The sequence below is a fragment of the Anopheles coluzzii genome, chromosome 3 (assembly GCF_943734685.1).
Source record: "Anopheles coluzzii chromosome 3, AcolN3, whole genome shotgun sequence".
NCBI classification, from domain to species: Eukaryota; Metazoa; Arthropoda; class Insecta; order Diptera; family Culicidae; genus Anopheles; species Anopheles coluzzii.
Window position 1 is genome coordinate 1,970,734 of NC_064671.1, and position 24,456 is coordinate 1,995,189.

At 48.3% G+C, this 24,456-nt stretch overlaps 2 protein-coding genes across 9 annotated transcripts in view; one reads left to right on the forward strand and one right to left on the reverse strand.

Moving 5' to 3' along the window:
- Positions 1-2,777, forward strand: part of LOC120959453 (rab3 GTPase-activating protein catalytic subunit) — a 113,540-nt gene extending 110,763 nt beyond the window's left edge. The window contains exons 2-4 of the mRNA XM_040382843.2: positions 1,203-2,349; positions 2,424-2,512; positions 2,583-2,777. Of these exons, the coding sequence (XP_040238777.2) occupies positions 1,203-2,349; positions 2,424-2,512; positions 2,583-2,649 (1,303 nt within the window). The 3' untranslated portion in view covers positions 2,650-2,777. The remainder of the gene's footprint in view (positions 1-1,202; positions 2,350-2,423; positions 2,513-2,582) is intronic.
- Positions 2,778-2,928: 151 nt separating this feature from the next.
- The window catches only part of LOC120959454 (dual specificity tyrosine-phosphorylation-regulated kinase 2), a 58,819-nt gene continuing 37,291 nt past the window's right edge, over positions 2,929-24,456 (reverse strand). The window contains exons 1-10 of one of the 8 annotated variants that reach the window (XM_040382847.2): positions 20,925-21,099; positions 19,871-20,126; positions 16,084-16,247; positions 15,697-15,974; positions 11,054-11,192; positions 10,794-10,965; positions 8,437-8,580; positions 8,075-8,204; positions 7,085-7,314; positions 2,929-5,256 (exon numbers count right to left, since the gene is read on the reverse strand). In XM_040382847.2, coding sequence (XP_040238781.2) covers positions 4,904-5,256; positions 7,085-7,314; positions 8,075-8,204; positions 8,437-8,580; positions 10,794-10,965; positions 11,054-11,192; positions 15,697-15,974; positions 16,084-16,247; positions 19,871-20,126; positions 20,925-20,939 — 1,881 coding nt within the window. In that variant the 5' untranslated portion in view covers positions 20,940-21,099 and the 3' untranslated portion in view covers positions 2,929-4,903. Of the gene's footprint in view, positions 5,257-5,631; positions 5,689-6,027; positions 6,112-6,444; positions 6,789-7,084; positions 7,315-8,074; positions 8,205-8,436; positions 8,581-10,793; positions 10,966-11,053; positions 11,193-15,696; positions 15,975-16,083; positions 16,248-19,870; positions 20,127-20,236; positions 20,647-20,924; positions 21,100-24,456 lie in introns of those variants that run through there. The other 7 variants (XM_040382845.2, XM_040382846.2, XR_005752198.2 and 4 more) reach the window with 7 other exon arrangements.

Below are 24,456 nucleotides of genomic sequence, written 5' to 3' on the forward strand. Positions count from 1 at the left end.
TCGGCAAACGATCAGCAAATATTTGGTGAAACTGGGATAGTGCGAAATGATGGATGTTGCGTTTAACAGAAAGTTCAAACAAAACGGCATTATATTGACTCCGTTGGTTGTGGTTGGTGCATATTAGGAAAGCCAGAAAGTGGATCAGTTCAGTGATTAATTTTGAAACCAAACACACAAAACGCACAGCTTAATCCTGTCTTAAAAACAATTCATTTGCAAATTAACTAAGCACCAGATTATTATTTAATCTCACCTCCACTGCAAAGCTCATTTCCCGTGCCCATTAATGCGCTATATCAACGAAGCGATCTCAGCACGAAATAGCAGCGGTGCCGAATTGTGGGTTCGTTTGTTTTCCTTACACAAACAAGACTGCCAGCTTTACGGGTAGTTTGAAGTGATTAAAGGAATGTTTAAATCAAACAAACAAGCAGCAACAGCAGCAGCAACGGCTTCTCTCCTTTCAGCTTCACTGCCTGCCACAAGAGTTACAGTTTTGCACCGTTTCTTCGACCCTGCTAAACGATCCTCTTCATCAACAAGATGTGTTGGTGCAGAAACATAAACCAGACACCAAGCCAAACTCATCTACTTCATTTAGTTCCCGGTTCGTTTGAGCTGAAAACCTTCCCGCGGGAAGAAGCACTGGAGTTTATGATCCTTCCCAAAACAATTCGCAAAGCGGGATTCCTATGCGTGTGTGTGTGCTGGGAAAGACGGTGTTTAAGTGTGTCTGCGGCATCTTTCCCTCCGCCTAACAAGCGTGTTTGTGTTGCTGCCACACTTCACCGGGCATTCTCTCCAGTGTCCGTTCCTCGGTTCCTCGGTAATGGTAGCTGTTAAAGTGCATAATCACCTAATATGATTGTTTCTAAAACGTGGCTCCGACACAAGAATCCGATCGATCGAGCGATCGTGAGCTAAGACGAAGAACAAGAAGAAGAAGAAGGCATGTAAATGTGGCGCTTCGGTGGGTGTTTTGTTTTATCATGCTTGTCTTGTACGTTTGTATGTATGTTTGCGTGCCCAAACGATGTGTGTGTGTGTTTGTTGTTCTAACGCGTTCTTTTGCTTTAGAACATGGACGCTTGCCAGCTGTCGATCACGAGAGCACAATTAGGCCCCATCATCATCCACCTCATCATGATGCTCGTTCTGAATGTTTTCTCTTTCCGCCTCTATCTCTCTCTCTTCCGCAGCGTGGCCAGCGGATTCCCGGACTCGAGAACCTGCCTGCTCCACCAGAAGCTTCAGATGCTGAACGTGTGCATGGAGCGGCGCACGCTACGTGACGGTGGACTCCCGTTTGCGATGCGTTCCACCGGACCAACGGCAGCCGCCGCCGCGCCCACCGATCAGTCGGACGAGGAGTTCTTTGACTGTTCGGACGATGAGCAAGAATCCGGCGCAACGGGCCGGCTGTCTCGGCTCGGTAACATGCTGCTGGTCAGCTCGGACGAACCGCTGTACATTCCGGTCACGCAAGAGCCCGTCCCGAAGACGGAGGATCAGCTCGAGGACGATGCGGAGGTAATGCTGAAGCTCGGCCCCGGCAGTGAGCTGTGCACGCAAATGATGAGCGCCTCGCTGCTGTCCGACATGGAGAGCTTCAAGGCGGCGAACCCGGCCGGGCAGCTGGAGGACTTTATCCGTTGGTACAGTCCGCGCGATTGGATCGAGGACGAGCCGGTCGACGAGCAGGACCCGTTCGGGCGGAAGGGACATCTAAGCGCACGGATGCTCATTCCGGGCAACACGTGGCAAACGGTTTGGGAAGGAGCGCGTGCCATCCCGGCCCGGCGCCAGAAACGGCTGTTCGATGATACGCGCGAGGCGGAGAAAGTGCTACACTTCCTGGAGTCACGTACGATCGGCCAGATAGCGCAGCTTACGATGGCAACACTGTTTCACGTGGGCGTGCTCACGCTGACGGCAAATGCCACGCCGGAACGAGCCGTCGTGCCGGCGTTTGATGAACTGATTGACCGCATGACAGCGGCCTGCTGTCGATTGTCGCGGGAAAGCTGGACCAGTGGAAGCGGCGCAGCCAGTGGCCCGGGGCGTGCCAACTCTCAGACAAAGTACGAACAGCAGTTGCTCGCCGAAATGATGCAGCTCGAGTGCATCGTCACGCAGGCCCGCAGCTTACGGCGAAAGCTTTTTGCAGCGCCGGGCGAAAGCTCTTCGGTCGACGCGGAGAAGCTTTTGCAGGGGTTGCTTCAGTCGCACGAAACAGATCTACCAGAGGGCGCTAGTAGTGCAATCGCTGGCCGCCTTATGGTGCTGTTTGCCGAGGCCAAACGGGCGGCTAACGAGCAGAGCGACCAACAGACCAAGGGCGGCAATGTACGTTACTTTCATGTACGGTGGGTACGTTCAACAAATGCAAATGACATTCTTTTTTCCCCCTCCATCTGCAGAGCCTGCCGGATCCAATCGAAAAGCAATTTACTCTACGGCTCAGTGGCAACACCGTCAGCAAGGGTGCGGGAACGCCACAATTTCTGAGGTTTGTAGTGCAACATAAAAGCTTGTTTAATTGTTGTTTCTAATCGCTCTGTTTTTCATTCCATTTACAGAGCAATTCTGATGCCGCAAGAGTTTCGTCTTTGTGGAGCATTCAGCCGTAACACAACATTTTATTGAGCGAACGACTGCTGCCTATCCTGTAAACTGTAAGCTACACACGGTGTTGGGATGGTTAACCAATATTCAATTACATGTATTCCCGAATCTTTAATCGCGTTCAAATATAATGTTCTGTTTAAAGGATAGTTGGCATGCGAACGCTCAGATAATCCTTCACAAATGGTTAGAAATATTGAGAAAACGAGTTATGACGTTATGGGATTGTTTTCGGAAAACATGCCTTTTTCTCATTTTCCCATACATATCACAACACTATCCACCGACACCAGCTTGTCGTACATAGTAATGAGTTTAAAACTTTATTCTTTTTATATATTCGTTTGCTTACGCGTGTACTATTATCATCATCACCCCTGCTATCGTTTGCTTGTTTTTTTCTCTCTCCTCACTGCCCCGCACCCCGTGTTCCACCCTACACGCCGCCATCTACGGGCACACTGTTTGGCCACCTGTGTCTTTCATGTATGTATGCCACGCGAGCTCCATCATTACACCGTTTCGTTGGCTTCCGCGGGCGCCATCGCGTACTTTAATGGGCTTTCATACCGGGATTACGTTGAAATCACACGCGTTCACCGGATCTTTCGGACGCATTCGGACGGGGGCCCAACATCAAGGTGTGTTTGTGTTTTTGTTGTTGATTAAATGATTTGTTATACACATAGTTATTGTTACCGTGTGGCTTGCTTCCATATTCCCGTACAGTCCTATTCCTACATCCTACAGAGAGGAGGGGGCAATTGGGGGGAGGGGGGTCTCGGGAACACTTGCTTACTTCTGCCTGCTCTGCCGACTAAAATAATGGCAGGTGACGGAGAAAAGAATGCAAAGAGCGAGACTGCACTCGCTTCACTTTCTTCGTTTAAGCTCTAAGAAGACCGTATATAGAAGGATTGATTTGACTGTTTTGCCTTAAACAAACAACTGAACGTAATCAACAAACGAGAGGGACATACATTTTTGGGAAGAATAAACGATACGCGATCATTAAGAGGATGAGAAGGGAGAACGATTACTTACAAATTAATGATTAGTCACTAGCTTTTCATTCCGGCGCCGACGCGGTTGCTGCTCTTTCACACTCAACCCACAACCGCCAACGGCTTCTAGGCTCCTTCTTCTACCTCGACACATCACTGAGACCCAGCTATCACCGGTGCTGGAGCAAACCCGCTGTGGCCTATCTCTAGATACGACAAACACTGTCTAGCAGATTACCATCATGTTTTGTTTTGTTATACCGTAATAAATATATATGTATATGTGTGTATGCATGCCTGTATATATATAAAGAATACATCTGCTCTCTGTCACCTAATGCACCTAATGCACCGCCGCGCTAGTCTCTCTCTTTCTGTGACGGTACACCTATCTTCGGATGTGGTTGGGATTTTCTACAAAGGGGACCTGTAACCTGACGCTTGCTGCCCTGGCCAAAAACCGAGTCCTATACCTTAGACTTCGAGGTCAAACTAGAATTTCGAGTTTCGTGTCTTCGTCTGCTTCGCCCTCTACTGTTACTACGGGAATTTACTTATGGCCGACAGAACGTTTCGTTTGAAAATTGCTCACGCTTTGGCCGCGCAATAGCTGCGCCAAATTAACAACACATGAAAAGAAATCTGCACCTTCGTCGGCACAACGCCACCTCGCGCGTCCGTCCGTGTCCTATTCTGCATGCTAAATACGACGCTACCGCTACCCTTAGGCTTAGTATTCGGTTTTGAATAGTTGTATGGATGCTAAGATTTTGTTTGTTTGTCACAGTCAATCCTACAATCCCGACCGGTTTTCTACTTTGACCACAGCCACCGACCATCAAACACCGCGTCTTCCGTCCTCCGTTAAGGGATATATTACGAAACCAAAGACGGGGTCCACTTGCTTACGGGAGGAAGTACTTTGGAAGCGTCATGTTGTCTTTTGTTCCTGTTGAACCATTCGCTACTACTGCTAGAGAGAGAGGGGAGGGGAGAGTGGCCGAGAGGGACCCAAGACAGACTAACACTATCACCTGGAACACGGTCGTTCTACCGAAGTTGTTCTATCTACAAAGCTACCCCCTGAACTACCCCTGAAGAACGGCTTACGACGAGCGGGGCGACAGTACGCGTCACCCGGTGCCCTCCGTCCGAGAGCCGTTGGAGCAACGGCTAGCAGCACCAGCAGCTCTCGGAACGACGAGGGACAGGACGCCCTAGATGAGGCTTATGATTTTGCTGGTATCCTTTGCGCGGGCCAGCGTCTCATGTCATGCCCGGCCAAAGATGGCCGACACATCGCCGGTACTTTGCGAGTGCGGCATCGCGCTACCGTGATGATGATGGTGATGGTGCGCGGACGATGTCGAGGACGCGTACTTGGACGACCCGTTGATGGTTTGCGTACTGCCGCTGGTGCTGATGTGGTGGTGGTTGTTGTTGTTGTTGTTGTGGTGGCTACTGCTGCCACTTCCACCACCACCACCACCACTGTGAAGACTACTGATACCGTGGTGGCCGCTGTTGTTGTTGGACAGGTTCGTTAGGCCGGTGGCAGTCACTTTCCGGACGTTGGTCAACCGATGCAATGAGGATTGCTGTTGTGCCGTTTCGAGATCGGTTGCTACAAACAAAGATAGAGAAGGGTAAGGAAACGATTAGTTGCCTGCAATCAATACCTCGACAAGGTGCAATGAGCAGAGCCGTTGGTTGATGCGCGATGAGAGTTAATGCGCATTGTTGTGAGAAGTATGTGAGAGGACGGCGGATCGGAAATGGATCAAATGCACTGGTTACGATGAAGGTGTTGGGACGCGATGGACACACTGGAGGATGTACCCGATGCTAATACAGTTACTCAACAATGTTGAACGACAAAATGAACGATCCAAACACTAATGGGCGAGTAGAGGGAACGGACGATCCGGGGGGGAACGTACAAAATGCATCACCGGAAGTGGAATGCGTATTCGGGGCATGCAGAGTATGAAATCCATACCTTTGAAGGCTCTATTCTATCACACTTGATATGACTCCTGAAGGAGAATGGGTTAGTCTGTAGAGCAGTCGGAACATAGAAATGATAGAAAATAATAGAGAGAGAGAGATTGTCAGCCGAATGGTTTATCACAGAGAGGTTTAACATATCAGTAAACATTTTAACAAATCGGAGCTACAGAGTAGAGCAATATTAGTACAAATCGAGCAAAACTACTTCATTTCAAAGAGATCGCTGTGTTTGGTATTTCAATTTTCCGAGACGATGCTGATTTTATGAACGACAAATGTAACGTCACACTGCACAAACAAATGAATCATGATCACCACTCGCACAAGAACGCTTCTGGATGCAAGCAATTTGAATGAAGCAACCGTTATCTAGCCAATTTCTTACGTTTCGTTTGCTTTACTTCCAACTAATTCATCAATCACAATTCAGATTCTAACAAGTGTCCAAAGGGTGTCGTTTCCAATAGGTCTAGAAGAAGGGAATGAGAACAAATCGTTTGTTGGTTGGTCTTCGTTCTGTTGATGGTCTATTTTTTGTGTGTGAAAGGAAAGCAAAGACGGCAAGCACTTTATGGCGCGTTTGCATACCCACACAACACACGGCGCATAGATGGGGCACATACAACACGCACACACATACAACATTTAGTAGAGAACTCGGTTTGTTGCAGGATGTGTGATGTGATGCAAAACATCAGTTCGGTTGGCGAAACAGATGATGAAGGGCGACGACAGGTGCCCGGACAATGCTACTCAAACCTCAACACACGCACACACACAAAACAGACATTGTAGAACTAACCTGCAAAAGCAAAAGCTTACAAAAGTGGGGAGGGCAGTTAAAAGCATCGGTTTTGGCAGGATGGCAGATGGAAGGCAAAAAGGCACTGCGTTTCGTTGTTTCGAGCGGCGATGAGGACGATTTGTTGGAACGTTGCGATAGATGCATGTGAAAGAGCGCTTCGTCACGCGAATGTTCTCATTTCTCCTTCTGCTTATCGAATATCGAAATCAGATCCTTTACGGTAGTACAACTAATGAGCAGCTTCGTTAGCGGTTGCTTCTGACCACCACCACCACCACCACCACCACCCGAAGCCGAAGCTTTACCGTCGCCGCTGTCGGTGGGCTTGCTAGCTGTTTTACCTACGGAAGCGCCGAAAGGGCGGGGGAAAAAGAGAAGCAAGGAGGCGCATTCGAAGCAGCATTAGACCGGCGGACAGCCAAGCATTACGGACAAAGACACAAGGACTTGCATGCAACGGTGCGTAACGTCTGCAGTAACGGTGCGGCGTTACGTCACGCATCGTGGAAAGCTCCAACACGGACAACAGCACGCGAGTGGAAAAAGGGCACCAACTGTTTACCGAATAGCTCATACGCACACACACACACGCAAACACACTCAAACACACAACCATAGATTGGATTGGATGCGTTACCTTTGACGCGCTCTTTGGTAAACCGTAGCGTACGGTTGGAGGGAGTCTTTATCTCTGGCAGGATGGTGTTTGGTGTCATTGGCTGAGATCGTTGCTGCTTGTGTAGGAAGTTCAGCTGGGTGTCGCTGCTCTCCTTGGACTTGGAGCCGAAATAGGCCTTGGACGCGCTCACCTGGAGCCATTCGTGACGGGCCGCCTGTTCCGGAGTCATGCGCTTATGAGGATCCCACCTGAAAAGAGGACAAAGGCGAGTTAGTAACCCGGTTTATCTAACATACACTCTCCCTACTGATCGTATGTTTCATAAGATCTCAAAGAAAAGTTTTTTCTTAATCATTCTTTCATTCATTCGCTCAGTTTTCCATTCCACTTGTGAGGCGCCCTTGTGGCACCTACATTTTTCCTGCATTATTTCGACTACTACCACTACTACTACTACTGCGCTGGGGTCATTAGAACACGCAAAGCACGGTTGCCGGTTCCGGCGTGTCTCGCCCAGTGGCAGAGCGCGATAAATACTGACTGCAGTAGAATTTCCCTACCAGGCCACAGGGTCAGCAGGACGGTCGCGAGCGAGGCCAGTCAGCCACAGCTAATCCTAATGCACGTTTTTCGATTTGTTAACCATTTGCGACCGAACCATCGGGCCACCGGCTTGAGCACACAAAACCCCCAATTTGACACACTTGGCACGCAACTGGGTAACAAACGGCCGAACCTCCGTAATGAAGGAAACACTCATTCACACGCCATGAAATACTCGAAAACGGAGGAAAAACTAGGAATCGCTTTTCCGGGGTTTTACGTCAGCGTGAGCGAACCGCTACGCGGCGGCCATGTTCAACGGGTCCTCGACTCGTCGGTCGCGGGCTTTACTCGTAGGCGGGCGCTGCTTTAGTCATAATTATGAAAATGTTTCCCCTCACCTTTTGCCCACTCCGGTAAACAAAACAGAAGAAGAAGAAGAAGAAGAAGAAGGAAAAAACTTACTCCAAACATTTGCTGACGAAATCGATGAACACGGTATCGTTGCATCGGAGCGCTTGGGACAGGGTCTTCGAGCCTGGCTTCCTTTTGCGTCCCTTCGAGTTGGTTATGCACCGTGGCACTCCTCGTGAATCTGTACGCCGTTGCGGGAAATGGTCGATGAAATGGAGCGGGACATGGCCGAGGAACCCGGAGAAAAAGAGAAGAGAGAAGGAGAGAAACATAATATTGTTAATCATTTTGCTGCCGTTTTGCTCCTTGAAGGGAGAAAGAAGAAAGCATAATCAGGTCACGAGGCCACCACTCGCTGCCATTTCCGTTCAGTGGGGCCGTTTTTTGTTTTTGCCGTTGCCGGAGGTACTGACCGAAGAATAGTCGTTTCCTGGTCGCCAGCTGGAAGACCTCCTTGGACGGTACGCCCAGAATTTCCATTATGCACGCCAGCTGCTCGACTTCATTCTCGCCCGGGAACAGTGGATAACCGGTGTATAGCTCGGCCAAAATGCATCCTAACAGAGGGAAGAAAGAAAGCAAGAAGAAAGATTTCGATTATAGTTTACAGTGTCAGACAAAAGTGTTTTTTGGATAATGAAAACATTAGCCAAAACAGATGTGAAATCGATAAACAGAATTATCGCATCCACTGAAATGACGCAAAAGGGCGCATCCTCGTAGTGAAATCCCCTTTCAACATCGATCAGTTTGCAAATTAGTTTCACCTACACAAAGCAAACAATAGTAGGGGGGGGAAAGAAAGGATTAACCCCTTCACAGTGTGAATGTTCAATTGACCAACTATCCCTGCCCAACCTCGCCGGAGCTTCCACCAACTGGAACAAACCATCCGCACACATCCGCACGTATATGTGTTGCATGTTCGATTCAATTACCACTAAGTGGTTAGAAGCGGCGTGAAAAAGGGTGTTGAGTTAAGTGTGTATGTGTGTGTGTATGTATGTGTGGTCCTTCCCTTCCCTTGCCTTCTCCCTTCAAACGACGCATATTTGGTGTCAGTCGATTGAGCATGCGAAGGGTAATGGTGGCGCGGTGCACTACTACTATTCAAGGCCCCACTTAACACCCTCGCGCTCCTCGCCACAAACTAATTGAACACTAATACGAAAAGTGCCCTCCTGAATCAATCGTCAATACACAGACACACAAGCACACACAATTCAAATAGAGCGCCACAAAAACCGCCACACTGGATGGTTTCGGTGTTTTTCTTTTTTTGCTTTACGATGCACCATAAAGTGAACGATCCGGGTGAAGTGCGTTGTACCTGCGACCGAGACGGACCCAGTTAAACGTTCCCATATCGTTGTTGCTCATCGTTCACATACACACATTCATTAGCCTTTGCTGGTTATGAGTTGGCCAGGAATTTACATAATCATGCAACGCGCCCCCCTTTTGAAGTAGATCCTTCCGTGAAGGATCCATCCTCTCCATGCGAACTTGAACACTGTTGGAGCAGCAGCGCGTGGCTTTACATGCTCGTCGCATGGCACATTTTCAATTACAGTCCCGGACGTCGTTGATAAAAATTTAAACAAACACTCTCCCATTGCACACACTGCGCAGTGGGCGCGGGTGGTCACATAATTTGCACGCAAAGCGCATTGCAGACCCACATTCACCCACCTCGGGGAAACGGACAGAAAGCGGCCAGTGTCGAGGCTTTTGGTGGAGCTGCCACCGGACGGAAGGTCAATCGATTATTTCCACGTGCATGAGAAACTGAGAATCATACGGAAGCATACACACATGTGGTGTACGCGGGGAGGGGGGCCTAGAGTTGCTGCAAACGATCGTGACGAAGATTGGAAAAAGCTCAACCCGGTGGCTGAAGCCGCTTGATTGTGTGTTGTTTGTTTTCCAATCGGGAACACCCCCTTGCGTCGGTGCTCAGTCAGATGCATTTCCATTTGCGCGCATTCGCCAACATGCAATTGGAAGCTTGTGGCAATCAAAATTGCTGACGACGCATAACTATTATTCTCCGGCACCGGAATCAAATCGTGAAACACCGTGCGTCTCCATCGAAGCGGAATGGGAAAATGGAATTATGTTTTTATCCTATTTGTTCTATTGCTTGTCGTAAGCACTCAAGTTTTTAAATCCAAACATGTGTTTGCTCCATTTAAATGATACCTATTTGTGCTGTTTTGACCCACCAAACCAACAAAACCAATGGTGTCTACACACCATTAATCATTCTCTCGATTGAATTTTTAATGCTCGCCATCCCACAAAACTTTGCTGGCCTTATTTACTCTTGCTTCTGCTTCTTGCTCCGTGTCATTGCTCCCGTTTCGCAAACAGGCTGGCTGGGCGCCGCGTGGGATCGGATTGATTATTCGGTTAAATATTCATTCCCTTTTCCGACACTATTCGATTAATACGGAGGTCAACGGAAAAGGGAACATTCCCCCCCCCCCCCCCCGTGATGTGGCGTGTGGGTGGGAGAGCTTTTCCGCTGCTTGCTGTCAGAGGATCATCTAAAATTCATTCGGCCGTGTCACCAAAATGGGCGTAAAAGACAAACTCAACAATAAAATGAAACCAATAAAAAAAAAGCCAGACCATTGCCCCGGTCGGATGTATTTGGATTTTTCGGGCTTTTTCTTCTGTACTTCCCGCTTTCTGAGGCCCACTCTGATGGCCATGAATTTGAGCGCACCATGGAAAAGGAAGGGCAGAAAACGCGGGCGATGCTTACCTAAGCTCCACATATCGATCGCTTTGTCGTAGGGGTAGCCGAGGATGACTTCCGGTGACCGGTAGAATCGCGACTGGATGTAGGTGTAGACCGTCCGGTCGGAAAAGCATGAACTGCCGAAATCGATGACCTTTATCGTGCTGCTGCCACGCTGTTTCAGTAGCACGTTTTCCTGTTTGTGTGGAAGAAAAGCAAAGATGCAATGAGATCAGCGCGTTCAGAATCAAAATCAGAATCAATTTCCCCTGTCGTAAGCTTACCGGTTTCAGATCACAGTGAATGATGTCCAACTCGTCGAGAAATCTCAAACACTTGACGATCGAGTTGCAGAACCGCTTGATGAGGCTCAGGCTGAATCCTTGATAGTTGTTCTTTTTGATCAGCTCGTACAGGTTGAGGCTGCGCGGGAAGAGAGAGAGAGAGAGAGAGAGAGAGAGAGAGAGAGAGAGAGAGAGAGAGAGAGGGAAAGGCACAAACAAACAAAGTTAGTGAAATGCATCAATTAGCTTAACGGCCATATGTCATGCACGGTGCCCATTTGCCATAAAACGCAACGACCGGAACTGTTAAATAGCGTGAAAGGGAAAAGTTCGCCCAGAATGACACAACAACTCGTGTGAGGAAAAGTTTGTATACCAAAAAAAACAACGTCCCACCGTGGGCCCAATCTTTTAATTGCAGTAAACGGAAACGACTTGGCTGCTTTTGTCAACTTTTTACATTACCAGCAAACAAACGCATTTGCTTTGGTTCGAACCGTTGGTAAAAATAAACAAAATTAACGCGCTGGTTCATGTTTGCCGGCAATGAGCAAAAGTTAGTCTATAATTATGTCATTGAATATTGTTCACTTGCCCCGAAACGCGCTGTATGTTTTTCTTGGATACCGAAAATATATCTCTTGGCAGGATTGGTTTCCTTTCCTGGAACGGCTCTTATCGTACCCGCCACAGAAAAGGCAACTTGGTGGTTTCTGCTATGGTGTAAGACATTTGCCCACTCATTTTCACCGTTGCCAATGATACCGGGACGGCCCAAGGCTACACAAACACCGCGCGTTGTTTAATACCGTCGGGTCAGAAAACCCATCTTCCTTCGGTCGCTGGCTGTGCTTTTGCTACGGATTTGGCGGGCACGCTTTTTGCAGCTGCTGATCCTTGCAGCATGATAACGATCCACAGCGTTGCCTCCTTTTGGCAAACAACTTAATGGCAGCGATTGCACGGAGGCACGCCAACCTGTGCCCCCCGGGGCCGGGCATTTCCTCATAACTAATTGCTTCAAATTAGCTGGGAAAGGCATAATCCATACATTATTTGAACGGGAGGCAATTTTTTAAAAAAGCTTTCGCAACAAATGACACACCGAAAGCGGACGACCTTTCACAAAGCACGTTGGTTGCACGGGGTAATTTACCTGAGCATGGCATGCGCTCCCGTGTAAAGACTGCACAGCGAGTGCATCCTATTGTGTGTTGCAGCCAGCTCAGTTGCCTACCGTGACCTTCAACTCGTGCATTATCACGAGGTCCTGCGTTTACTTTGGGGTGGATAGAAATTCGTCCCCGGTGCTGCACAAACCAATGTTGCGATGAACTTTTCAGAATCAACAATAGAGAAGCAAAACCAGGGTACAAGCAGCAGTGCAAGCAACACGCACCGGCAAAAAGGGTGACCATAATTGCACAAGTTTGCAGTAGAAAATAATGCAAGAATGTCCCACGAAGTTACCGTCACAGCCGAAGCAAGAGAGATGGAACTTGCGATACCATAGCCCACCCATGACTTGTTTGTGTTGATTTATGAAGGTCGTTACAGCAATGATGCATCATTTGTGGATAAAGTTTGACATATTATGGTGAATTAAAGGAAAGTTTAACGAGACGGTGAAAAAACCCGTCGTGTAAGGTGACCTTCTGTCTGGCAACTTCCTACCCTTTAAAGCGACATATGCAAAAGTTGCTCAACCCCACGCGGACGGTAGAGAAAAGGATGATTTTTCATCAACGTCAATAAGATGTGGCTTTGAGGCGTTGGTGCTGCTGATTTCCCACGCTGTTACAAACATCGCCCGCGGCTCGTTTATTCTTAGTTGCAGACGAAAATAGAATCTCAACCATAGTAAGTCGTTTCTTGTTACATCAAAGTCTCGGAAACTTTGTCCTTAACCAAACCAGCATTCAGCAGCTCGACTGCAGCTCGATAGATTATGATAGTGAGGCACAACAACTACCACCCTCCACTACCCTAGAGTCCGATTTGAATGACGTCCGATGTTTGTCTGTATAAAAAAGAAAAAAAAAAACATCCCAAACGCATGGGAACTCTATCATCTGGCTAATGTAACGGTAGCTCCCACAACGCAAGAGTGAACATCCATGTACGAGGAACAAGTTTACCAATGGATGTGATTTTTCATTTTTACCTACAAAACTTTATCGTTCCTCAAGCACCAACTCCGCAGTGTCCTTGTTGCGCTACTTCCTCCCAATGCGTCAAAGGTTAAGCCGCCCGCCGGTTCTGCGTCACGGGAGCTGACCGCAAAAGCTCACACGCATACTGCCGGCATACGCAAGCATTGGGTGGGACCGGTGCGTTATTGTTATAGCAGGAGCAGGAGGAAAAGTTTACACCACAAGTTTACAAGGAGTTTTTTTCTGTGCTGTGTCTTTTTTGCCTGGAATTATTGAACCAGCGGAGCATGGGGTGCGTGCTACCAAAAGTCGAGGAGCTGTGGCAAACCGTTTTATTAAAGTTAATTAGTAGGCGGATAATAGTTTATCGTACGCTCCGATCGAAGGGACAGATAGTTGTAAATTAACGAGAAACACCAACGAGAGAGGGGGGAACGGTTTGTTTGTTTACAAAACAAACACGGAGGGTATTTCTGAGTAGCAGTGTGGCTTCTTAGAATGAAGCCTACCTAGCCTAGCCTAGAAATCAGATTATTTTTCATTGGATGGTGTTTTAATGAAGCTTTGTGATTTGTTTGTGTGTTGGTACAAAGAACCAAATTCAAAATGGATTGTAATCAAACCTGAATGGTGCGCCCGAAAGAGCACATATCGCCCGATCAATCGTTAAAAGCTCATTAAAACACGGGTCAGAAAGCTGCGCCCATGAGTGCGCAATTGTTTGCATCATATCTATATTGCAATATACAATTTTTCAATCCGTCAATCATAACTCAGCCCATAAATCCGGCTCGTTGAAGCTCGTTAAATGTTGAGCCCACCGACATAAAAACCAACCCTGTCTGTGAGTTCCGTTTTCCACCGGCACATCACAAAAACAATGCTACACACGCGCGCATATTACCTCATTCGAAAGAAAGCAAACCATCCCGCCGCATCGCTAGGTCAGATGGAGAAGGGTGGATTTATCTTTTGCTGAGATTTATTTGCATATCATCGGTGCTGATATCGGTGAAACAACAGCCCAGAGAAGCCAAAAAAGAAGCAGCAAAAAAACGCGCCATCACGAGCAATTCATCATGAAGCAAAACATTTACCTCCGTGTAGCATAATGCTCACCACCAGGGGTGCGGGAAGGTAAGATTTAATTAAAACAACATTTCGACTACGGCAAACAAGCTTATCTGGCCCAAACTATCAGCCAACCGGCAAAAATCATTGCGTTGCTCCATTCACCCTGGCGCATCGTCCCGCAACCGAGGCACGAGGTTATGTTACGTCGATGCGCCATGTTGCGGTTTGGGGCTTTTTTTCGGTTGGTTGACCCGCTGCGATGAGGGTGCGCATTCTCTTCACTATCTTTCACCGGGAACCCACCCCGGGGGGAAGAAGCCTCACAAATGACGAATTTCCAATGAGGGGACAATGTTGGGAGGTCGGAAATTCGGTTTACCCGTGTGTTGAGCGAGGGGAAATGAGATTGAAAGCAAACGTTTAAGGGAAAAGGGGGAAAAACAAAAACAAACCACATTTAAGACGCGCGTGTTGGTAGGAGAGAAAGAAATCAACACAGCAAAACAACAACAGAAACCAAATTCACAAACCACGGAGGTGGAGGTGGTTTTGTTCGATAAAAGGAGAAAAAATGGCAAATATATTGGATTTATTTTCGGTTCGCAATGGATTATTTTTAGCGGCAAAATCAAAATAAACACTACCGCAGACCGTACGGAAACGTCCAGAGCACGTTCAGTGCTGACGAACGGCAAAAGTTTAACGAGTAAAATAGGGAAAAAATCATAAACTAACTGGTAATCCTTGGTACCTTGGTTCAAGCAAAACAACTCAAGCCCCACTGGAGCTGGAGTTAGCGGGGGCAAGTCTAAAAGTTACTCACCGTGTTGATCGACACTAAGAGGATTTGTGTGGGAAGAAAAACTGCGCTCTTCCCTTCCCAACATATGCCATACTGCGTTTTTACGGTATTAAAATGTGAAACACAAAAAAGAATCCTCAAAAAAGTTCAGGGGCAATTGGAGAACATGAAAAACTTTGCACTTTGCAAACGCAAATTCCATTACCAACCTGTCCAGTGTCTCTGGGTCCGAGATTGGTGGTTGACTTTCAGGCTCCAGGTTCACTCGAGGCGGTGATGTAACCGTAATGTAGAGAAGCGAAACCTCTACAAATCTGCCCCAAAGACTTCAGGTACAGAAGTTTCTGTTTCAGCTATGTACCTACACCCACAGAAGACGCATCGCCGATGGTTTGTGCCGAGCAGAGTGCATGTTCCCACTAATAGCTACCAAATTGCACGCCATTTACTATCGGGTGTGGAAAGATTTATGACGGGTTGGTCGCTCGTGCCGTTATGGACGTAGGGAAATCGACCCACTGGAGCTATTGCTCAATCAGACCCTGCGGTGTACGATCCGCAACGTTGTTTTGCATGGCATCCACCACAGGACACGAACAAACGCGCTCCCTTACCTCATAAGCTCGAACGTGATGCAGAGATGGTTGCGGAAGTAGAAGTAGTCCAGCATGTGTATGACATGGTGGCTTCCGTCCGCGTCCTTCTTCCGCAGCTCGTCCAGTATCCGAACCTCGACGAGGGCCTGATGGTGGAAGCGCTTCTTGTTGCGGATGATCTTGATTGCGACGTACTGCTTGGTTTTGTGGTCCAGCGCCCGGATCACCTGTCCGAAGCTGCCCTTGCCGATAATCTCCAGGATCTCGTACCGGTAGCAGATGTGGTCGTGCACAATCTAAAAACAAACAAAAAAGCAAAGGAAAGCAAAGGAAAGTATGTTAATGTATCAATTTGTCAGTGGAGCGGACTGCCTGGGGGGCGGAAGCACCCCATTTCCTCCTTACCTTCTGATAGCATCCGTTCTCGTCATCGAAACCCGAGTTCGCGCCGACGCCCGGCTTGGCGTTGATTTTGCGTGCGTCCAGGCCAAGATAGTAAATTTCCTTGTACTTTTCGATTTCCTGCTTTTCGAAGTCTGTCAAGTGTACTCCATGGTAATCGAGCGCTTCTGCAATGGAATGGGAGAAAGGAGAGAAACAAAAAACGAATCAGTCAAACCGTTCCTGGGAAGTTCGCTCTGTCGAAGAGTAATGCGGACAGGAAATATTAAATTAACACCATCCTACCGGTGGCCACACCCAGCCCAAGCGGAGAAAAGCTCTCGGGAGCTATCCAACTACTTTCCAGAAATGTTCTTTTCCAGCTCACACCATTTCCAGCTCCACCTCCGAGCCCTGGGTGTAAATGAAGAGTAAGTTTTGATGATAATAAAGACGTACCACGGTGTGCATAACTCTCGAGAACAGCGCCAGGACGCGTAAAGCATTCGTGTGCGCGTTTAGTTATTTATAATTCACAACCTCCGGGCACGTGAAGCTACCCGTGGCAACTTCGCCCGCTCGTCTCCGACGGCTTCCCTACGTTCTCCGTTCGCCGGAAGGCTTTACTTTGCTTTATCATCCAAAACGGTTGAATGGTACCGCAGCATAAGTGCAGTCCGCGTGCCAACGTGCCATCCTGAGCTGTAAGCGGTCGGTTCCGTGTGTGTGCAGAGCCGTAAACGTGCCGCATGTATATGGTTCATTGGCGAGGAAACGTTGCTGATTTGGCATTCCGACATTCGGTCGACCATCCACTACACACTACGAACGGCTGTGTTTACGAGTGGTAGTGTGTTTATGTGTTAGCGTGTGCCTACTAGCTGCTGACTCATGGCAAGAGGATTTCGCTTGGGATTGTACATTGGACAAGCGCATGACACCGTGTCAGGGCGTCACTTTCGCGTCAGCGAAAACTAAAAGACCATTTTCTGGCACTAGACATGTTGGTGAATTTCGCATAAACAAGTGTAGTTATCTCTTAATCATCTTGCACACCGCGATGGCCTTGAAACGTAATATTTCAAGGATATATTTTCCTACACTCGTCACCATGAGTCGGCAAAAGAATCCTTTCAAACCTTCTAATGGAATGAGATTCTATTATTAGAAACCAGTGCTACCATATAATGAGATACCGGAAGGACATAGAAATATCTCTTTTTGGACAAATTCCACAACAACTGCTTTTCTATTTTATGAAAATTCCATCTGCTCAAAATACATGAAGACAAACCATTATGATGTCTTGCTTCAGGTCTCTATTGCTGTTCTACCGGGCACGTTCCATGTAAAAAGCGTCCCCACCCGCTGTGCTTGACTGCGACAGCACTGCAGATAACTCCACACTCACGGTGCCAGTTCCGGCTACAAAGTAGCGTATTTCCTACCCAAACAGAAAAACCCAAACTTTTTCTCCAAAATGCTACTCCACACTGCCTAAAATCGTAACATTGTAACAAGCGACATCTAGGCGGCCCCCGTGTAATGTCGCTTGGGGGAATTGAATGTGATCACCCAACTTCCGCTAGCGATGGGGAAGTACGTTCGGACCCACCACGCCCTACCTTTCCGGGCGGCAAATGCAAATTGGCCTCCTGTCTTTCGCCAGCGGGTTTGCCAAAGTCTCAGACACTAATCACTTTCCGTCTGGGGTTTCTGGCCTCACACTACGGAAACCCATATCAGCGGGCAAGGTGAGGGCCAGTTTAGTTATGCTCACCCCCGAACGGGAATTAGAACCAGGCCGCCGGAAGGGAACCCCTGCCCACACGCTCGATGGAGGATAACGACTGCCAAACGAACCTTACGACACGCAACATGTATTGTTCCCCCTGTCCTCATGAAGCCCGATACAAGACCGCAAGACCACACGAGCCCACGAGGACCTCGCTATCGCTATCGCCGGTTCTGGGAAGGCGTGCGCCCGGCAAATGTGTGGTTTGATTGTTCGGGCGGAGTTTTTACCGTTTGAACCAGTTTGAAGGAAGAAGACTGCAGCTATTTAGTTCGATAGTGTAGAACGGCGTCTTTTACTCCCGCCCCAAGAACGATTGGCCGCGGGGGCGGACAAGGGCCATAATAGGCATCGATTGCCGCAAGCTATTCAGTTCCACCCGGTGATACCCGGTGATTGTGCGGTGAGGTATTGTCATCTGGCCGTAAATCCAGCTCGGAAGCGAACTTTACCTGACAGGATCGACATATTCATGATTTATTTTTAACTAACAAACAAGCGCGATTGAAAGCAATGTTGGGGGGCGCAAGGCGGGACGGACAAAATCTATAACAAAATAATTGAATTGATTTGGTATGTTGAAGCTAAACTTAGGTCACCTGTGTGGGGCTTTGGCCAATCGGCTCCTTCGAATGCTACTGACGTTGATGTTCCTTTTTACTTTTTGTTTTATGTGTTTTACAATAACAAACGTTTGTCGTAACAACAAAATAACAGAAACAAAAATACAAAACCAAACTCCCTATAGCTTCGATGTGTGTTATATTCAGTCACTGTCGATGGAGCTTCGTTGTAATTTTTGGCGAATCCCCAAAATTGCCTCTCCTAACCTCTACCAGCTCGAGACAGTGCGAAAAAGCACCACATACGAGCGATAGAGCGAAAAATCATCCTGATTCGATTTTCCACCCTTGGCGATTGGAGAGGGACGACAAAAAAGGCGCCCAAACGAACCCTCGATACGAAACAGCCAACACGACACAACGATGTCGATATACTCATGGAAGGCAATGATGATGATGGACTGGACCTGAGAAAGTCGGCACTGGCTTGCCAGGTGCCTAACGAAGTTATTACTCGGAAATGGAAAAGGTGGCTCTATTGCCATTTTGGAGCCGGGCGCCGGGTCATATTGAATGCGTATTTCGTTACTTTGTACGACCGGGTGACGTCAAGCGAGAGAGAGAGTGAGCGAAAGGGAAGGGGCGGGCAGTTAGGCGTGGTGGAAAAGAAAAATTGTTATTGATAAGGCATTTACAATAAGCGAAGCGAACGTATTACCAGCCACTGTTACACCATCACGTGTTTGGGGCTTCATTTATGTTTTGGGCTCCTATTAGTGCCGCATGGTTGGCATGGTTGAACGCATTGGGGGAAGTGCGATGGGACCAAGCAGGGACTCGTTAAATTCGCAACCAAGGTTTGTTGAACCGGAAGGTTTTTGCTTCTGGAGTTCTTTTTTACTAGGCTACCTTATTTTTGCTTGGAAATTGGACGCATCTTTCCGTTGAGCTCATACAATGGGAAATGTTATGTTGCGAAAAGTCATACATATTTCCCGGAACTGTTGTTATCAGCATTATGCTGGTGTCTGCAAACACATGAATAAATTCGGACGTGTTGAAGCCGAAAGCAGTTAATCGAATCACTTACACCGTGGCTAACTATACCGACGCCAAGTGTTGCCTAGGATCATTTCCTAGTAGCACACGAGGCATTGTGGCACGTCGAGAAGCAACGTGTTACTGACACTAATCCCCGCAGGATTAGCTGAACCCATAAACAGGACACGTTTCACTGAACGTGTGTGTTTGTGTGTGTCGAAGGCGACGAAACGACACCACAAGAGCTTCACCGCCTGCTCTGACCCGATTCTTTGCGTCACTAACGTCAGCGAAGCTGATCGATTTCCTTTTCGTATTTCTGCCCTTCTAGACACGACAGTAGTCAAAACGACGACGCCCAAAAACGTTATCCTCCTTAGTTATAGGGATTCACCAATCGTCTTGTACTTACTTGCGGGTGTCATCGGTAGCATCGGTTTGTCATTTTCCAGCTCGGTCGTGGTGTTGTTGTTGCTGGAGGGACTGAGCGGAGGTAAGGCGTTGCCGTGAGCGTCAATCATGTTGGTGCCGGTGCCGTTGCTGCTGCGGCCAGCTCGGAAGACGTTCCTGGTACCGCTCAAGCCGGCAAGCTCCGGCCGGTTCGCCTCGTACAGCTGCTGCGTTGTCTGGACGCGCTCTCTCGAACACTTCCCACTGTCCAGCTGGATCTGTCACAAGAACGAAAACAAAAGCAAACACACACACACGCAGCACAGGATTAGATAATGAGATAACTTCGCTTCTTATCTTAATGAGTTGAATAATATGCGGGACCAACGAGGGAAGTGATTTCGATGACGGTCGATGTCTGTACACGAAGGCAGCACCTTGGTTGATGGTGGCGGCGGCGGCGCTGGCAACAGCTTTTCTCCAACATCCTTGATGGACTGTTGCTTCTGCGGCAAAAGGCAAAGGCAACTAGATGAGAGCAGCTTCTGGCGGATCGATTTGCGCGACATCTTCACCATCTCGACCGCAGACTAATTGTGCACAGTCCCCTTGAAAGTATGCAACCGTTGTAGACCTAATACAACCACCGCTTTTGCACGAATCGTAACTTCTGCTTCCACAATAAGGTTTGCACATTGTATGCACCTCTTGAAGAAATGCAGTAAAAAAAAAACGTTCGCCCACCGAGTGGCATTTGCCTTCCAACGCCACGCACTGCAGGGTAGAAACTGAGCGCTATCGGGCGTCCCACGACACCGGGGCTGTGCGACATTAGATTGCAAAGTCAAACGTCACTTATCGTTATCAAAAGTGCGAATATAATAAAGACGCACATACACACACACAATCACATACAAAACGCTGGCTTTGATTAAGTTCTTCACGCGTCCGTTGGCCTCCTCCAGTGTGTTTGATTTGCAATTGTTCTGTATTGCGAGCACAACGCTTGCAACCGCTCCGAGCACTGTTCAAGAGGGTGTTACAAAACAATGCGATACGGAACGAACGCCACTTACCATCACATCTCGCATTTTGCACTTCACACAGGCTTCCACGTTTAGCAGCGTCTATATATTTCCTCTTTGAGCAACGAATAATTCCAGCCCGCACGTTCCAGGCGTTTTGGGCCCGGTACAAACTTTCTCACTGCTCACTGTGCTGCGTCTGGCTCGACACTCAACCGACCGATGAGTGCGCCAGCAGCTTATCAGGGCGACAGCGAATCTTTCGTAAGGAACGATGCGCATATAATCCGCCGCCGCGATTTCCCTTGAATCGTTGAGTCACGCGAGTGTGGCGTTCCAAGACGTCATTATTTGCCGATGAGCCATCCACGGGGGAAAACACACACACACACCGGTGAGTGGAAGGGGGTACGAGGCAAGGGGATTAGCTCACGGTCGCGACTAGATAATTTCGGAATATTTACACCTTGAAGCGGAAATGCATTTGGATGATAAAAATATGGCGTATAGCACGCTCCGATGTACTATTATTGTAAACAGATTCTCCGTCCGTCACAAAGAATGTGATTGGAGCATTCCTCTGCTCCTTTGCGAGACAGGTGTGCATTGGCAAGCAGTCGCTAATTCGCATCAAGAAAAAGGGTGTGTCTGGAGCTGGTCTGGGCAGGGTGATTTGAATTATCATAACAAACACTCAACGATGCCGGTCAGGTTCTAGATAAATCAACCGAGCGCGACACTGTTCCCCTGCGGCCTCCCCTGCACCTGGATAAGCCAATTTAAAATTAATTACATTTTCATTTTCTGCCGGTACCACCCCCTTTTGTGCTAGGGTCCGGTTGGGAATGAGAAGAGCATGATTCGAATGTCACGTCTGGGCAAACGTTCCCCGACTGTTTCTTTGTAGCTCTAGCAGCAGTTCAAGGTTCAGGGTTGACCAGAGTGGACACAAAATCGATAAGAAAACGTGGGATTGGAAATTGCTTTGTGTCAGACAGCAAGCTGCAGATGGTGCTTCATTTTGCTATTTGAATGTTGATTCGGAGCACTCGTCTAACTAATCAAAATATTACAAAGATTTGCCATGTCATCTGGCAAAACCCGTTTTTCTGTTGTGCCATTTAATAAGCCATGCTTCCAACCAGCCAGTAGTAGTAAATCATGAATCAGACGACCCACAATGTCGACCTATGTTTGTTTAGAAAGCGCCAGAGTTGTTTACTCGATGTCTTTACTAGTTTACAATCATTTACTCCACTCCAATATGCACCAATGTACACCATCTGGCTCACGATGCGCCTTATCAGCGGCAATGCGTCAAATCTCGCCGAGCAATGTAAGTAATTGCCCTCCAGCCGTTCCCAGCTGCCGTTTATCAATTCCTCGTCTTTGATCCGATTCCGTCAGTAACGACAACAAAGACAACAACATATTACGCTATCTGTATCGCGCTTCCAAGAACGTCTGAACCCTGCTCGTCGTGGTGATTGGTGAAGCCTTGCAAAAGGATGACCACCCGCGTGTGCGGCTCAGCGTTATCGGTCGGCCCGAGGCAATGCCTTTTAACCGCAGGAAGTTGTCGCACGGGCTGTCAATCACGGTCGCAGCGAAGTGCATTCACTGGCGCAAAACCGATGCACCGGAAGAGAGCGTTCCGATCTGCCATCCGATAGTGCAATCGAAGGACGCTGCTCGCGGTTTTGCATTAACGAGATGATGAGCTGCCAGAGGTTAAAAAGTCAATCAGACCTACAGACAGTTGTGCGGCAGTCGTGTTTTGTGTTTTACTTGTTACCCTGCCACACAACCTCATCAGCCATCCTCGGCATTCCCATTATCAAGGCAAACGGCAGTAAAAAGCATCGTTGTTCTAACGTTCATTCATTCAAGCGCACCAAAATCGCGCGATTTCACTCTTTGTTTGCCGTTTGTTTTTGCTTTTTTTTGCCGCGCCGTCTCAAGTGGTCTCAAGTTTGTAACGGTCGGCGCACGTGTTCGTAGCCTTCTCGCTCTCTCTTTCTCTCCCTCTCTCTTAGTGGATCGCAGCTGCTACGTCAGGCACAACGCTTGAAAGTGAATGCATAATGGTTAATACCTCCCTCGCGTGTGCCCTCAATCCCACCCGAAACCACAAATCCGGAGAGCCTCCCACCGATAAGCTGTGGTTCCGCCTTCATACCACACACACACACACACGGGCACACAAACCGAGGCAGCTTGGGGCTGAGATTACCAGCTTGTGCAGAGGCAGTACCGCCATCGTGCCGCGTGGAATGCGGGCGAACGAACTACAAATCAGCTGAGCTGAATTCCAGTTTCAACCGAAATCGACACCCGGCCTGGGCTCGCCCGCAGATTAAACATTCTGAAGCTGGCTGCCTTTGTTCTTTTCTCCAGCGGCCTCGCGCACACGCTTTGCTCATGGCCAAATTTGTGCATGGCCGATGGATCGCCTCTGTTCGGCGGCGATCGTGGATTGGTCGAGCGGCTTTGAGCCACTGCAAAATGTCGCCCGTCGTATGATTTATCGTGTCTGTGTGCTGATGAATGGTGCTGAGCTGAATTGAGAGCGTGATAATTTATTGCACGCATTTGCAATTTGCAAATTAATAGTTTTACGCGAATGATACAGGCTTGTGCGCACAAACACAAAGCACAAAACCCAATCACTCGCTGCGAACGCTTTTAGTTTTCGATCCACTAATCCCGGGTTTTATGACGATGCCAAACTGTTTGAAGTATCCCAGGGGCAGTACTCAAACGGAGAAACGCTTTCTATCCCACACGTAGACCACATCTTCGACCCCAAAAACGTAAGTCTTCCCAGTATTTATTATCCTTCGAAAACGCGCGCTTGGCCAGTCAACACCATAAAGACTTATTGGTTTCGCATTTAACGACTTTATCTTCTAAAAATACTCGCTCCATCACATGCACACACGTTTCCACGAAATTCCTTCGTCTCCCTTTTGCGCAGAAAACAACCAGGAAAAGCGGAACCAAAACCCCTAGGCTAGTCCGGCCCGGACTGGCGTAGCCATAAAACTTTTTTCCCCTTCACTCCTCCCCTTCTGGCACGGACTGGATCGGGACTGGATGATCATAAAATTGGATGAATTTCCAACCGGACATCATATGGTAGTGCACATCTAGAGCGCACCCCCCCCCCCCCCCCCCCCCCCCCCCCCGGGGGAGAGGGTGCGCACACACGTTCAGGGAACGCCACAGCGCAGACGAAAGGTTATTAATGCCCCCCTCGCAGTGCCCGCTCCTGTCATAAAATGCGTTCGAACGCCTAAATGGAACATGCAACATGGGTCAAAAAGGTAAAAAGAAAAAGAAAAAATTTCGCACTTTTGCCAATTTGTCCATCATCCCCGACCTTTTTGGTGCGCAAATGGTGAACTTTCCGACGCTTGTGGGCTCCGCTGCGGTGTCGATTTATTGGATCCTTTGTCAGTGTGTGACGGTGGTGTGTGGTGTAGTTTACACGTTTATGGCCACACCAGGGCCACCCTACCGCTGCATATCAAACGAATAATTCGAAACTTAATTCCCGGCCCCGTGCATGTCGTTGGTGAAA